The 18,505-nt window shown below is 34.4% G+C and overlaps 1 protein-coding gene across 2 annotated transcripts; it reads right to left on the minus strand.

Moving 5' to 3' along the window:
• Nucleotides 1-13,338: 13,338 nt before the first annotated feature.
• LOC132929355 (protein PF3D7_1417600-like) lies at nt 13,339-15,411 on the minus strand. Of its 2 annotated transcripts, none has more exons than XM_060994667.1 (3): nt 15,120-15,411; nt 14,799-15,023; nt 13,339-14,661 (listed from the first exon to the last, which is right to left on the minus strand). In XM_060994667.1, exons 1-3 carry the CDS (start codon nt 15,274-15,276, stop codon nt 13,970-13,972), a joined length of 1,074 nt encoding a protein of 357 aa, XP_060850650.1. In that variant the 5' UTR covers nt 15,277-15,411; the 3' UTR covers nt 13,339-13,969. The 2 variants fall into 2 exon arrangements, with proteins under 2 accessions (XP_060850650.1, XP_060850649.1); XM_060994666.1 differs by having other exon boundaries at nt 14,799-15,026.
• Between the last annotated feature and the right edge of the window lie 3,094 nt (nt 15,412-18,505).

An 18,505-nucleotide genomic window follows, 5' to 3' on the forward strand; every position in this document is an offset into this window, starting at 1 on the left:
AGATTGAAATCATATATAATATATAAATAGGTATATTTTTTATAATTTGTACATGCACGTATAGGATAATGTGCGTAGCGCGTAGGTAAGACGTTTGCCGAAGAGAACATGTTTAGCATGTTACCAAGAGATAACCATGTAAAGTTGAGGAATGTACACTGTACACTTGACAAAAATACACGGTACCTATGCGGCTATTGCGGCTGTGCTAAAGCTTTACTGTTAAAGTGTTAACTGAGTACAGGTGCACTGTGCATTTTAAAAGTAGGAACACTGTACACAATGTGCTCAGACGTCATCCCATATTAGGGTGTATTGTCTCGACTTAAAAGTTGGTGTGCGTCCCACGTTTGGTTCTTGTCACACTTTCACCAAAATTGTTTCTAGTGTTAAATATTAATATCTTTTTAATGCATTGTTTATTAATACGTTTACTCAATAATTTATTTTTTTAAGTGTAGTTGATGATCAATATTAATTTTGTTCTCATATAAACTTATAAAAGTTAAAATGTTGTATTATTAATATGTTACAAGAAATGGTATTTTATTTTTATTGTAGGTATAGGTAGGTATCTTCAATATTCTTCAACTAATATTATAGAAAAGCAAAATTTATCCCAGTGTATTCAACATTTTATCCATTATAGGTATCATAATAAGTGTCCCACTTATAGATAAAACAATATAATAGTCACACTATGTAGTGGGTATGTGTATACTTAAAAATGAAAATAGATACACTGTAGTACAGTACACTATAGACTTGCCACACATATAGGTTAGGTACTTTATTGTACACACTTACACGTGCTAAATGGCTTAAATGCTAAATGTTTACTGTAAGTACCTACTACTGTTGTCTTGATTACTTGACGCACACACTTAAAACTCCCTTGAGGTTAGAACGGTTACGTTAGGTATAGTGAAATTTTGACACAAGGACAAGGTACCGTCGAATTACTGGAATTAGAATAATATATTTCAATATTCAATCAAAGAAAATATCAAAAGCTCAATTATGTTTCAGAACAATATAATCATTCCTCGGCATAACCAAAACTACCTACAAGCAAATAAAAATGAAAACGAAAAGTTTAGCAATGATTTTATCCAAATAATAATATGGGCCATGTGCGAATTGTACGCGTTAGAACAACGCTGGGACTTAGGTATATAAGTGGTATATAACTGCAGGGTCGGCGCGCACAAGATGTCGTCGTCCGCCGTCACGCTATCCACCGATGATGAATGCATGCCCAACTGCAGCGACCGCGTCGATGGCCTAATACACACTGCGCGCGACGTCCATCAAGGCATCAACGACCGAAGCGGTTGCGTCCGCGCGGTGCCCGGTCGAGGCGGTAATTCTGGCACGCAGTATTTCTGTTGGTGCGTCGCACGATCCCGCCAAGCGCGCATTATTATAATATGTACCACGAAAACTAATTTTAACTACAACTATACTGGTCGTGCCCTGCCCAAGGAACCCTCCGGTTACTACCGGGTGCGTGTAAATGTATAACGATTGACTAATATGTTAAAAGCGAGAGAGACGAGAGAGTGCGCTATTATATAACTCAGGAAAATATGAAACCGGAAAAAGTTATATTACTTTATACGTTATGTTACAATACAATCACACAAAACTAACGATGATGATGATAATAATAATAATAATAATAATCTAAAAAAGACGGATAAAATCAACACAAATCGGGTACGAGTATTCGTGTCCTATATAACGCAAATTCGTCAGGGCGGCAGCACCAAACAATATTATTTCTAGCTATTGTATCTGCATTGGTTATTTATATTAGTCAAATTTTGTCGTCGAAAGCGATCGGTGATGTATACACGACGTAATATTATATACACGCTAACGAGTCGCGATAGTTGAGATTGTTGAGAAATACGGATATACCGATTCTACAATTGAGAAAAATGTCATCGCCAGTGAAAAGTGAGACGAGAAAAACTTGGGTTACGGAGAGACTTATAAATTATGTAGGTACGCAGATCCGCGAGCGCCGAGACAAACCAAATATAATAATATTATGTAATATATGACGGCGAATAAGCGGTCCCGGCGCTGCGGTCGACAGCGGTACAGCGGTTATTACTGGTATACGCACACAGGCACATGGGCAACGACGTAGTTACCGGAAGTGACGACGGTGGAACTGTGGAAGTGAATTATGAATGTTTGAGACATCCGTGCAAGTACCTATGCGACATCGCGGCGTCGACCGGATGCGGACTTGACGGGCGGACGACAATTATAGATTTTTACCACTACTAACTATCCGTGCGGTGATCCGCCGATGGCTGCATATTTTACGCTTAGAAATCTCAGCGACCGATTCTAGTGACGCCGATGACCACCGAATTTTTAGCATTTTACTCGTGTATGCATCATCGTCACTACGATATCGCTGTACTATACATCCGCTCGCCACCCGTCACAGTCGAAACGCATTGCACATTAATCACGATATTACGATAATTTACCTATATCGAGATAAACGGTGGCTTATATATACTTTGAACTTAATCTGCAGTACACCATAATATACCATCGTTTTTGATGTTAAACATCTTTTGGCGCTGCACCTGGGACCTGGGTGGCTGGGTGATGTAAAGTCGTTTGTAGGTTGTAGCTGATGGCTGAGTATAGCAAGGCGGTGAGAGATTTAGTTATTTCCACTATTCTACAGTTGGATCATGAGCGGCGGGTACAGTGTGTGTGTAGAGGTGGGATGCCCTCCAAGTTCAGACTTGTCCAGACACGTCCGACCTAAAAAAAAATAATCTAAAGTATTTGTATTTTTAACTATTGCCTATCAAAATATTTACAACTACACTACTAAAGCGAAACTAATTTTATCAGATCCGAAGACATACACTGAGAGGTATTTTTCAAACATAGGTTATATAGTTTATCTGGAATAACTAATAACTAGGATTTATGTTAACTTCACCGGATCATTAAGCAATATTTTGGACTCCCCCCCCCCTCGGCTCCTCCGAAAAATCACCCAAAAAAATACCTTACTTGCACGTAATACATTCGTGTCGACGGGTGCGGTGGAAAAATGCCACCAATTATGCGTTTAATCTATGTGTCACGAGCGTTACGGCAGTGACTGACGGTGAGCAGATATTGTACATGCGATATTGTGCGCAATGTCGTTGTATTGACGGCTAAATATTACTCGGAGTCAGTAGCAAGCGGCTGCGAGTCTCGAAGCGTAAATGAGGTAGTCAGCGGACCGCCGCACAGGTCCTGATCCTGTAAAATTATTGTTCCGTCGGTTATATGTCTGTATCCGGTCGTCGCCGATGTCGTACACCTATATAATACTGTACCGTAACAGCTGCGTCGACGACGCATGGTGACTTACCCGTGGCCCATGCGATCTCGGCTATCAATAAGACGATTTCACGGTCATCACTACAGGGCCCACCAGGGCCGTATTTAAGATTTTGGCGCCCGTGGGCAACAACATTTTAGCGCCCCCCCACTTCGCTTATAATTAAATTTAAAATTAGTTGATGAGTAATACTACTAATACTAATTATAGGGATTTGTGGTATCTGGATTTAGTATTTAGATAAATAAAATTTAAAAAAAAAAAAATATAGGTAAAATACATAGGTACAATAGGTAAACATAAAATACTTTTCAAATCATTTTCATAATATTTCTTTTTTTGAAAAAAAAATCAAATATTTTTGGAAGTTTTGAAATATTATTTTTAATTTGCAATTTTCTTTTTTTGTTTTCAGCTCCGCTAAAATTTTTTTTTTTGATTCATTATATATCAATTATAAATATATTAAGTATAACTGTATAAGTAGGTATAATATATTTTAATATGAATCTTATAAATGAAACTTTAACATAGTAAATCAGTTTTACAGTGGACTTCACAAAACAGCACTACAGAAGACAGAATACAACACAGTACAACTTTGACGATAGTCGATTATAACTTATAAGTTATAACTTATAATAATTTATAGGAATGATCAACGAATGAACGCAAAACAATAAAACAATATTTTTATTATCGTATGATGGCTGATGCCCTGATGGGTATGGGTATAATAAATAATAATTGTTGTTCATAGCAAACCGTAAATACTGGTTTTACCAGCGATATGGGATATACGGGCGATTCGGCTAAAAATAAATAATACCCGCCGTGACCGTGCTCGCCGCTCGGAAGTAGGAGGGAGGCCGTAGTAATATTCCGTGGTTGTAGATTGGGGAACAAATAACAATATTGTACAATTGTCAATTACCTAATATTTTGTATTATAATATTATATTTTAATTATTAATATAATTTATAATTTTTCCGAAAACTTTTTTATAGTCTCCGTAAAAATTTTGGCGCCCCTTGACATATTCCAGGGAGGGCTATTGCCCCTCCGAACCACCCCTTAAATACGGCCCTGGGACCCACGTCGTTTTCTGCACGCGTATCGCAAGTGTTACCGTTTCACTGTCGTTTATCACAATTCACAATGGTATACTGCTGACTGCCGTACCGTTGTAGAACGTGACACAGCGACAGCAGGTACACCGCTATAATAGCTATACGGTGATAAATATTTTATTTCTCTTAAAAATTACGGACCAGCATCCGTATACTAAATATAATTATTGAAGTATTTCGAATGACTGATTCTGCTATGTAGTAGATGTGGACCACGTCATTGATTGGTAAGTTATACTTACATTTTAGGTAATGTAAAATTTTGTAATTTAAAGACTTTCATTGCCATTTAAATAAAAGTCGATTAATTTAACTAATCCCTTTCTTCAGCATTATTACTGCTTCTCTTCAGTATAGATGCATGATTATCAATAGAATATAAAGATATATCAGTCGATGAACGAAAACTAAGACAATATTCAAATATTTCAAACGACACAATAATCTGATTGGAAAAACAATCTGGTAAACCAGAATAAAAACCTTATTTATTTTGTAAAAAATACAAGATTACATTTTTAACAATATCGATCATCAATGTATATTATTTTAAACAATTATGAATTGAAAATTTAAACTGGTAAAAAAAAATACTTTTTTTTTTTCCTGTTTTAACCGACGACGCCGCGGGATCTGCTTTCGCATTGCTTCCGCGGCGCAAAAAAAAAAAAAATACTAAAATACTAAAATGTAACCTTACTAAAATCAAAACTCAATACATCTCTGTTAATTTTGAGTAAAATATTTAAAACGTTTAAGTTTAATCATGAGATGTTCATATTGAAACCGGTGTAAATTGAAAATTAATATATTATTTATTGTTATCTCGTAACAATATAGGCTGGACGAACGCGATGATAATGTTTAATAATTTCGATGACACACCACCATCACGCACACACCGACACGATTATAGAATTCTGTGGATCGGGTGGATCGTACTTAGCCAATTGCCCGATCCCCGATGGGAAGACGATCGTTGTTTAATCAAGTATATAGGCACGAAAGGCGATCTTGCGGCTCGTCGGCTTTGGTCTCTCGAAGTGGCGGCAATAGCGACAAGCGTTTTATTGATGTAATGATGATGTGTAGAGTGACAGCGTGGTATTGCCGATAGGTAACTCGTTTCCGCTACCGACGGTGACGGAGATGACGGCTATGATAGAAACTGTATTACGGTTGTGTCGCTTGGAATACAAATGTGCAACTGTCAGGTGCTATCAGTGAGCCGACCGGATACAGACATGTCAGAGAGCGCGTCTATTATAGACATAGTATCAGAAAGGCATAATATCACCAATTCGGCTGAACCGTAAGGGCTAAGAGTCATAATATTATTCTTATTATATTTTTTTGTGAATGCAATTTATTAGTTTATTACCATAATATACATAATATATGCTGTAGTACTGTACGGCAATACTTCTAAAGTATTAATATTGTTTCATTATAATTAATATTATATTATAATGTATATACCTACATGTATAACACATACAACTTTTTGGGGTGAAGTATTCGTATTTAAATTCTAAAACATTACACGCATTGTAATATGTGTTTCCGAAACAGTTTAAGCGCAAAAAACTCGAAATTATCGATATTTATTTTTTATTTTATTGTCCTTAATCACTTTTTGACGATTTTTCCGTAAAAAACTAATTTTACGTATTTTTAAGTGTCTACGGGAAACTTCCACAAATGTAATAGAGTGCATAAGGAACCATCAAACATTAATCTTATATCAAAAAAATCGAGAAAATCCAAATATTTTACACCTAAGGCCACTAAAACCCATTTTTTTGAAAAAATCTCTTATGCAAGTTTTCGGGATGAAGTATTCGTTTTTGAACTCTGAAACTTTACACAAAAGTAGGATAAAAAAGCCTGTTTCCACAAAAAAATCCACATTTCCATAATACATGTGACTGCAGGGGATCATATTTCTTCAATATTTATAAAATCACCCCTCGATCATTCTTTTTATAAAGACAGAATATAATATTCGATTATGTATAAATGATGTCAGTTCATTTTCAATTAGCATTTTTAAGTCACCCCATGTCAATAAAACATATCATATGAATAATGAAGAAATATGATCTTCAACAATTTTAGTATATGAAATTGATATTAATTCTGTTTTTATGAAAAGAATGACCGAGAGGTGATTTTATAAATATTGATAAATAAGATATCCTCTGTATTATAAAAATGTGGATTTTTTTTTAAATAACAAATCCTACAAAGTCGGTACAAAATGTTTTCACGAAGCAAAATTAAATATAATCTTGCAACTTGTATTAATTTGTTATTTCTTTTGTATTTTGTCGTTTGCAAGAGATATAAAATTATTATTATTATGAATCTTATATAATTCTTAAGACGGATAAAATTAACATAAATCAGGTATCTGTGTTTTGTCACGCAAACTCGTCACGGCGGCAACATCAAACCATATTATTTCTAGCTATATCTACATTGGTTATTTATATTAGGCAAATTTTGTCGTCGAAATCAATCGACCGTGACGTACACGACGTAATGTTGTACACGCTAACGAGTCGCGATAGTTGAGAAATACGGATATACCGATTCTACAATTGAGAAAAATGTCATCGCCAGTGAAAAGTGGGACGAGAAAAAGTTGGGTTACGGAGAGACTTATACATTATGTACGGACGCAGATCCGCGAGCGCCGAGACAAACAAAATATAATAATATTATGTAATATATGACGGCGAATAAGCCGTCCCGGCGCTGCGGTCGACAGCGGTACAGCGGTTATTATTGGTATACGTACACAGGCAAATGGGCAACGACGTAGTTACCGGAAGTGACGGCGGTGGTAGTGAATTATGAATGTTTGAGACATCCGTGCAAGTACGCGACATCGCGGCGTCGACCGGACGCGGACTTGACGGGCGGACGACAATTATAGATTTTCATCACTACCCGTGCGGTGGTCCGCCGATGGCTGCATATTTTACGCTTAGAAATCTCAGCGACCGATTGTAGTGACGCCGATGACCACCGAATTTTTAGCATTTTACTCGTACATGTATGACCGTTTGTTGCGTTGTCTAAAATATTATTTGCCGATAGCCGATTCCGCTTTCCGAAAAAATAAATCCCATCATGAACAAAATATATAAAACAATGAAATAAAACACATCGAAACATGCTTATCTGCTGTTTTTGTCAAAGACACTCTGACATTGTAGTTTGCGACTATGAATCTTGTACACATGCTGTATAGCCAATATATTGTGTGAAGGGCCAATTACTACAAATATGACACTAAGTAAATATTATCATACAATTAATGGTTTTTTTTATTTATCAACGAAATTCTAGGTTGAAACAAGGTTTACCGAAAACATTGCATATATTATTATTTAATAGATATATCATGATTTCATGCGGTATTTAAAAAGAACTGGAAATAAGAACTCGGGAAAAAAAATTTTAATTGTATCTTAAACTTACAAATAATTTATATTTGTATATTTTTTAAATGACAATAAGAATCTATATCAAACGTTAATAATATATCATATTAAAATTTAATATCAGGTAAATTATTTTGAATTTTTAATCAATGCGGCAACGTTGCACAAAAGTTAGCAGGTAAAAACGTTCTCAATCGTGTTATTAAAAATGATATGCCGACAAGGCGCTGCTACTCGTTTGCGCACATTTAAAATTTTTACCTGAAAATCGACGAATCGCTTGCAATGCTCACAATGCACAACGAATTCAGTCGTTTACCTGAAAACGGATTACTCGTATGCGCACAACGACACGTTCACACACATGTATAAATCGTCACAGACTGCAGTACAAATTATCAAATATTTGAAACTTGATAGTAATATAATCTTATAATCGATTGTGTAAATCACATCGTTTTGGATTTACTGTCTTAGCACCTGATACAGTTAGTTTCATATTCTCAGATTATATTTTAGAAAATTATATTGACTGTAACAGCAATTTTCTACCGATCTTATGGGGCTTGTGAACCAAATGGTAATTCCAAGACGACGAATAGCGCAGAAAATTTCCATAAACAATATACAGCCAATTGTATACACCACATCCACACATACATCAAGTCATTTATATAATCATGCAAATTCAAAGTGAAAGACCACGGTCTTAGAAAGACAGTCCTAAGCCTGTTAAAGTGAGAAGGGAAAATGTGTGCGCAAACGAGTTCTAATGCTAAAGGTTTTCGTCACAGGTAGTCAAAATATATGTGCGCAATCGAGTTGTAGTCCCGATAAGGACCGTTCTCAATCGTGTTTTACCCAAAGTATATATAGCCGATGGTCACCTCGAAATACATTCTCGTGGGGTGTGGACGGTCTCGGTGAAAAAATGCTGCCAATGCGTTTAATGGGCGTATATAAATTGCACGAAATGACCTTTGCTTTATCGCCGAGTATAAATTTCGCCAAACTTTTTTACATATCAATTCCTCTGGCTATCAATGTGCTGAATATTTGTAAATTTTTAATTTTTATAATATTATAATAGCAAAATATAAAATGGTTACACTTTATCACATATTATAGCCTCTTAGGTACACTGGTACTATCAGAAATAATAGTAAGTACAAGTCTTATTGAAATTCTGTATAATACGATACATCTAATTTATTGTCTAATAAACAATCGACGGAATCAACATAAACAAATTTTCGATGGAATCGACACGAAAATATCCAACAGAATTTATATTAAAACGACGGGATCTATAAAAAAAATACCCCCCCACCATTTAATCTACGTGCTACGGGCGTTTGCAGTCGTTAGTGACTGCGAGTGGATATACTAATTAGCACAGAATCAATAACGACCGGGGGCGGTATTTCAAAGCGTAAACGAAGTAGTCAGCGGACCGCCGTACAGTTCCTGGCTGATGCATAGAACACAGTGATACTGTATAATGATTGTCGTCCCATCGGTTATATTATTATGTGTCTGTATCCGGTCGCCGCCGATTCCGCACACCTTGCCGTACTGTACAATATATAGTTGGGTCCACACTGCTGACATGTAGGTATATTCCAAGGGCGTGACGGCCGCGATTGACGGCGAGCAGATAATTGAAGAGGTGGGTGCAACAACCAGACATCTCCACTTTTTTTTCGAAAATCGCTTTTTTGTGTATTCCTACAGAAAAAAAAATCTCCGTCGATCGGTGCAACAATCAGACATATCCGATCGTTAGATACGGAGATATAATACAAATGGAGATGTCTGTTTTATTTTATGTTGCAAGAACAAGACTTCTCCGTAGATGTATTTTGTCTCTGCTGAACATTTTCATAATATGGAGATGTCTGGTTGTTGCACCCACCTCTTATCGTGCGCGATGTCGATGTACTGACGACTGAATGTGGCACGGAATCAGTGTAGCAATTAGCGGCTGCGAGATCCGGAAGCGTAGCGTAAACGAGAGCTAGTCAGCGGACCGAGCCGCACAGGTTCTGATACCGTGTGATTATCGTTCCGTCGGTTACATGTCTGTTTCCGGTCACCGCCGATGTCGTACACCTTATATATTATACTGTACCGTGACAGCTGCGTCGACGACATATGATATAATATGCTGACAATCTGACGTATTGCATATTCCAAGATGACTTACCTCGTGATGCAGTCTCAGCCATCAATAAGTCGGTACCATCAGAGGCATTACTACAGGGCCCACGTCGTTGTCTCTGCACGCGTATCGCAAGTGTTACCGTTTTACTGTCGTGTTCATCGCGCTGATATACTGTTGGCTACCATCAGGGCCGGATTGGGACCCAGAAACTTACCGAGCACAATAATTTCACCGGCCCAATTAATTTAGCTTTAAGTTAACTTAGCAAGCGGCCCGTGTATCATGATAATCTTGCGGCCCACCGCGCCAGTGGCGTGCTCAGCTTTTTTGATAGGGGGGAGGGATATTAATTTTTGACTTGTCACAGACCCTAAATTTTTTTTTCATGTAGATAATATATCATTACAAAAAAATCAAAAGGGGGATATGACACCCTGATCCCCCCCCCGTGAGCATGCCACTTCACCGCGCTTAGCGCGGTAGCTCGCAGGCCCAATCCGGGCCTGGCTATACCATACGGTCTCGTATACCGTTGCGGCGTCGATACCGCTAAAACTACGGTGATATATTATATATTTTGTTTTTTTGTGTAACTGTTCTGGCATGACCAACAACTAGGCCGTAACTTTCGGAGGGGGGTCCAACATTTTTAGTCAATAAACGATATTCACCACTAAAATATTTCTACTTTTAAAAATTTCGGGGGGGGGGGGGCGGATCCCTTGGACCCCTTACGGCCTTGGTCGACAGTAACTAAATGTAACATACTATTATAATATATCACGGTGATGTATACAAAAACCGATGATGATATAATATTATGTTATTTATGTTTAATAATTTCGATGCCATGCCACCGCCATGATAATATTAGAATACTGTGGATCGGGTGGATATATAGCACGTTCTCCATCTACATGATGTATTGATGCGATCGCGATGAGCGTTATTACTTATTACTTATTATTGACAAAGTATTGATACGAAATATGATTTTGCGGCCCGTCGGCGTAGTCCCGTAAAGCGGCGTAATCGCCGATAGCGATGCTGTCGCAGTTTCGCAGTAAAAAACGCGTTTTCGCTATCGGTAGTGACGGTGATGATGACTAATTGGCGACAGAGGTTGTACGGTTGTCGGTTGTGTCGCTTGGAATACAAATATCTGTAATTCCGACCCAACAGTTTCCGGCTACGGCGTAAGTGCGCGACGCTATGGTATCGCCGGTATCGGTGGCAACCGAACACACATTACAGACATATCAGAAAACGTGTTTATTGTAGATAGTACATAACAGAAAGGTATAAATTCACCAATGTAAATTATATATTAATTAATTAATATTATATTTAATAAATATATTTTTTTAAAGTTAGGTAACCGCTTTAACCTTTAACTGAAAACGACTGCGTGCTATATTTGCTATATTTGTTTGTGTCAGAATATCTGATTTATACATTTAATTTATTATTTATAGTCTATACTATGGTTGTTTATATATTGAGCCGTAAGGGCTAAGGGTCATATATTATTCTTATTATATTTTTTGTGAATGTTATTTATTAGCTTATCACCATATTGCTATACAGTACACAGCAACAAAACAAAGTATTTCGAAAATATCATTGTTTAATTTTTAATATATTACATGATGTACACACATACAAACACTCATATGGCGATGAAAAATAATATTATGGGAAAAGGGTTGCTATTCGTCCCGGTATCCCGGCCAATATCATGATATATCATAATAACGCAAAAATAAAACAAATATAAAAAAATTAAGTTATAAGATATAAGGTAGTTTTGTGTATTAATAGGTGGTAATGTGCAACCTAATGTGTGCGTGTATAATAAATCTAAAGTGACAAAATAAATACAAGTGCAGACACAAGCCTTGAATAAATGTTGAATCTGTGGAACCTTTTCCCTACACTTACAAGTGCTTGAAAATATAGTTACCTATCAGATGTAAATCACGAACTATGATTATAATGGATTGGTCTCGAAATGATGAGGAGTATATAGCGGGACGGGTCGCAAATGTCTCTTCCTTGATACTTGGGGTTTTTATGCTCTCAAGCGCGACCTGGTTTTTAAGCACGATACTATCATTTATTCCTTGATAACACTATACCGTCTTACTTAGAAAATATTGATAGTGAAAATAATTTTAAAGAGCAATTTAAAAAACGCATAAAGACATTAGAAGTAAATTTTTAGAATTTAATCAAACTATTGATGTTATATTCAAACACACGGATCCAAATAAAAACAACACTGATTTCTTTCGTTGAAATGAAAAAGGTCCAGTTGTCGCTCGCAGTCTCCGGTGTGGTGGGTATATCTGGTGCTCGTGCACTCTTGAAGTGAATGTTACTAAAATGGTTGGTGCTCATGCACTCTTAATAGAGATGTTATTAACAGTAGTGGTGCTTCTGCACTGATGAGAGAAGACGACGTGGTCAAGCCTGCCAGTGTCGCAGGCGGCTCCATCAAAAGGCCTTGGCGTCTTTAGAGAAATCGGCTCTCTCCTCGACGACGGAGATACTCATTGAGCCATCCCTTGTCTCTGGCGGCACACGAAATTGATCACACGCTTTGCTCCATATTGTCACAATCACGTGTGAGTTCCTACGTGACCAAACAACGTAAATCTTTTCCTTCATCAGTGATTAATGGGGATTATTGATTTTTATTGACGGTTATCTGCGTGCGACAACTTTACCGTTATTTATTTAATAAAATAATAAAATATACAATTATGATATGTGAGCATATCATTACAGCTTTGACTATCTAGAAAAAATATTTTTCGAAACCTTAAATATATTTTTATGAAATGATTGTTCAAGTTTAAAATAACATAACTCACCTATGTGGATTATTCTACAGCTAGCTACGAACTAGATAAAAAGACGCTTATATTTAATATTTGTTATACATCATACATATTTTTTGTATATTTTGTTTTAATTTAAATATGTTTCATAGACCTATCGATCGTCAAACTTTTGCTGTGTTCAGATTTTTTTATATTGGTCTGTGTTCACAATATCACTTACATGTATCATACCTGTGTTATGTTCGCCGAGAGACTGTAGTAATTTAAAGCACACGATTTGTGCTGAAGAGTAGGAATTTGGATGTTTGCAGTAGTGAGTATAGATACGGTACAATATTGGAATAAATTATTAATACATAAATAAAACAAGAATATATTAAATCAACATCTCGTTAATGCTGAGTATTTATTAGTAAAGTCGATATAAAACATTCGATTTAGAAAGAACTGATACCAAAAATTCGAATAATACATAAATAGTATTCGCAAATTACGTGTATACAACAAAGTAAAAATACTTAAAGTAGATAAGCTATATTCGACTTACCATAATAAAAACAAAAGTATAGAACAAGTATTAAAAAATAAATTAGTGTTACTGAGTTTTACACAAGTATTTATTGTATTTATTTATTTATCGTATACATTTTAAAGTGGCTATTGCAGTTGTATTTACATTTGAAATTAATAATTACTATAAGGGTGTAAAATAAGCATCCGTGTGAAATAAGAAACAGACGGAAAATTTACAAATATTGAAATTAATTATTATTGGGTGTATGTATGTGCGTGTCTAATGGTTAATGAATGATGATAAATATAATATGCTGATATTTCATCTTCTATCCTATTAGGCTTAGCGGAATTTTACAGGTTTGATGTAACCTTCTTAGTATAGACTATCAGTAATGGTAAATATAACGAGCTAATTTCCAAAAATAATATATTTACGGAATTAAAATTTTGATTTTTGTTGTTTTGCTGATCGTTTGTACTAAAATAATTAATTATCATCGTTATTATCTTCGCTATCATCGTCATTGTCTTCGCTATCATCGTCATTATCTTCGCTATAATCGTCATTATCTTCGCTATCATCGTCATTATCTTCGCTATCATCGTCATTATCTTCGTTATCATCGTCATTCTCTTCGTTATCATCGTCATTTGTATTATCCTTACACTTGGGGAGTGGGGTGTGTGGTCCACCTACCGATAACGGCGAATAACTATACATCCCCAATACAATTCCATCAATGCTTGAAAGAGTAAAACCACCCCTTCTATCCATATATGATGTGTCTTCTTCTGACATCAATGTTGAGAATGAGTTTTCCACTATCTCGTCTAGATCCGAAGCTAAGTAAACTGCTACGGCTGATGTCTTAAACGTTCTATCATCGAACGAGTTTTCGACGTGAGGTCTATAATAGGTCGCCTTTAGTTCTAAATCAAATTTAATCGGGGTTTTTTCTACCGATAATTGTAATAATTTGATAAAATCAGATTTGATTGACGCGAAAAATATGTCGTAGTATTGAATATTATTTATATTTTTTGCAAAATAATGAACAATTAGTCTTTTAAAGGACGAATTGATTTCGACGAACCTCTGTGGCTTTACCATATTCAAACAATGTGCCTTTTCGGAATTTATAGTTGTTTCAGTATTTTCAACGTGATCATACTTGATACCTACAGTGCAACAGTCCATAACAAAAAAATTAATTTCATACCTATAATATTAAATTGAAATTTATCTAGTATAGAAATCTTTAAATTTTAAAAATAAAACTAATTCGCCTACGAACATAGTATTAAAAAAATCTTACCTTGTACATCGCATAGCCCAGAATTTTCCATAGTTTCCAATACTTCTAAGCACATATTGTCATTGTCGTCATTCCAATAACCGTTAAACTTAACGTCTTGTGTGTTTGATATAATTGCATTTTGGCGCTGGTTTGACGGCCCTGCTTGCGCGTCTGGTACAAATACTTGCGGAGCAGTCTTTAAAATATCATTACGGTTAGACTGAACGGGTTGAATGCAATCAACTTCTGAAATAAATAAAAATTAATTGTTAAGTTAATTAAATAATTAAAAAATATGTATATTAACTGTAACTGTAACTTATGTGTATTCGTATATACCATGAACGTTTTTCATATGCTTGTTTTGATGAGTTTTATTGCTGAAGGTACAATTACTTATTTCCCACGGAAAACTGTTTCCATTGTAACCATTTTCATGTCTGACCAGTTGTTTCTTGCTTGTAAACGTAGCTAGGCACATTCTGCATTTAAACATGATGTCAAGAATGTATTTAAACGATATATAAAATAAATTTATAATAAATATATGCTTGTTGTAGTAAAAATATAAACACTTTAAAATAAAAATTAAAAATAGCAAAAAATGGAGCGGTCACAAAATGTATGTGTACCGCAGATAAATACGGTTTAAAATGAAGCTACATTGACCAGATTCACGGAACACTTGTTGGGACAGACATCTGTGTTTGAGAAATATTTTAGTGGTGGTAACATTTTGAGTCATGGATTACTAAAATACTATTCGTGCATTTACTATGTTAAAAACAAAATTCCTGTGGTATTTTCAAATATTTTGGGTTACATTTATTCAATTGAGGGGTTTCAATACGTATACCTACGTTAACAATACAATACAATGCCCCATCTACAGAAATGTTGTGTACACGTGTTACCAATAGTGGCATGACAAAGACCCGGGTCTTATGGCTGTTTGGGTGCCGGGTGGGCAGGTGTGTTGTCGGTAGATGCCGTGTTATAAGTTGGTACACAATATATACCTAAAGATATAATATTATTAACTGTACTTATAAACTATTTACAATCAAAGATACTAGGTATGCGTATAACTATTTTTAATACTTAATATTTTTAAACGACAATTTTGGGGGTGGGTGGTCTCTAAAATTGTTTTAGTCTCATGAATGAAAAATGTTCACGCCGCAACTGCGTGTTACTTACAATAGACGATGTTCACGGTCTACCTGTAGAGCTGAATGTTACAAGACATGATATTTAAAATGGTTAGTTTCCATTTTAGGCGTAGGACGTTTATATAATATATCGTTGTTTTACGCAATTTCATACGCTCATACATTTTTTTCTATATTGACGCTGGAGTTTTTTTTACAGTTATTTGAAGAAAATGTTATGGAGAACTTTGTATTGGGTTTTTAACCTTAAATATAAATCACAAAAATGTTTTGAATTTTCAATTCATTATAATAATTTTGTGTAGCCCGTGAAAATTCAATGCCCATAGATTTACCCCAACTCAATCTCTGTAAATTTGAAACTATTTACTATACACATAATGTTGGCCTACTAAAATATTTTTAAGAAGGATCTGTTTCACTACATTACAATAAAACTACTCGTTGATGTATGACTAATTAAATATTTAGTTACTGTAGTCTATAAGTTTGTTTGATAACGAGACAAATTTGAAAATTCATAACTAATTTAAATTTTAAGCAATAATAAATTAATAACATATAATAGTGATGATTTAATAATAAACTTTTAGTTTAATTACTAATGTATTTATTATTTCTCAAGAAATATTAAATATCCATTTAACGAAATTTTAAAATTTATCTTTATAGTTTATTTATTTTATTTTATTATTTTTTTTTTTATCTTGTGTATTTATTTATTTATTTATTTATTTTATTTGTTATATTTTAAAAATGTCATTGTGTATACCTATTAAAATATACCAGCATACTTAAATAGTTAAATGTTTGAAGTCCCTGTGAATACTATTTTTGAATTACAAAAAAAAAAACTAAAATCGTTTTGATAAGAAATCGTTATTTTACGCTTAGATGTAAATTTCGTCAATATATATAAACTTCAGACGCGCATAAAAAATATTTTTAAAATTACGTTTAACGTTTTTCACCCTTACACGCATACCTGTATTAGGTTGAATACGAACTGAGTCCCAGTATAATCTTTTATGACGAATTGAGTCCAGGGTTGTTTTAGGGTATAAACCAATCGAGTCCATTTTTGAATACTAACTGAGTCCCGTCAAACTAAAAAAAAACATTTTCCTTCCCATTTTTGCAGACTTAGGACTGTCTGTAGCAAAAAATTCTACAGGTAATGTAATTAATTGTGTATAATTTAATACATATAGATAATAATAAAATAAAATTGTTTATATTGGTAAAAATTTATGGGATAAGCATTGAATATATTCAAATCTAGTTATTTTGTTTGATTCCAACAGTTGCATTTGATGTTGAATTTCTTTTTCTTTTTCTTTTATATAATTTCTTGTATTAATTATATGAATACTTCTAATTTTTATGTACGTTTCGCATTGTACATTCAACAAAATGTTTATAAATTGGTAAATGTTTAGATGGGCTGAATATAACATAGCATTAATTTTTGAATGAAAGGATTCACAACTGTTAGTGGTCCTCGCCAATGAATATGTAAATGAGGCCCACATTTCCGGAGGATATTGTGAGCTTTTGGTTATGTAATTATCTAATATGTAGTCAGTAAAACATTCCACTCGATAGTTTTAATTATGTCTGGACTCGGAGGTTGATTTTATATTTTACTTGAAATAATCCTCGGACTCAATTCGAATATTATTAGTTTCCTAACTCCGGACTCAATTAGTAAATATCCCGTTTATACCCGGGACTCAATTAATATATTATTTGTTTTCCCTTCAGGTACAGGGACTCAATTAGTATACAGCGCTACATTATAGCTTTTTAAAAGTGTTTTAGCTTTAATAGTTTTATAGTTTTTCTGTATGTAACTGAACTATTTTCGACATTAATAATTATAATAATAATATGTACCGTGTGTATATTAAGCATTATTAATAATTTAGCACACTAATATCATGTTGTATGAACAATAACTAAACATCTAATGAATCAATAAGGGGTTAATGGTCCTTACATGATTTAGTGGCCCAAGATTGGCCTATTCAAATTTAATAAACCATTAAATTAATCAATTTTTCATGCAACCCAACATAAGTATTATTATACTACTTTAAATTGGATACATCCACATTACACATTCTATAGTGAGATGTTTTGGTGTTACAGTCATACATAATATACATAGACTTCCTTATAATATTATTATTTATTATACATGTATTATACATATGGTCCATATAGCGTCATTTAGGCGACTGCCGCAGTAGTGTACCTACTACCTATACTACCTACTACCAAATACCTATACGAGAATATATGTTACCTAGGTCTATTGTGGTGCTTATACCTAATAGGTAGAAAAATGTTTACCTCAACACTCTAATTATTATATTATAAACTATATGTATAATATTTATCTTTTGTTTCTATTAAAATTTAAAATATATATTTCATTAATTATTTGTTTAATTATTAGATAATGAGGATTATATTATATCCGTTTTTCACAGGGCAGTAATATTTTGAACTAAATCTAAATAAATAAAACCTATACCTATACATTTCGTA

The sequence above is a fragment of the Rhopalosiphum padi genome, chromosome 4 (genome assembly GCF_020882245.1).
Source record: "Rhopalosiphum padi isolate XX-2018 chromosome 4, ASM2088224v1, whole genome shotgun sequence".
Lineage (NCBI taxonomy): Eukaryota > Metazoa > Arthropoda > Insecta > Hemiptera > Aphididae > Rhopalosiphum > Rhopalosiphum padi.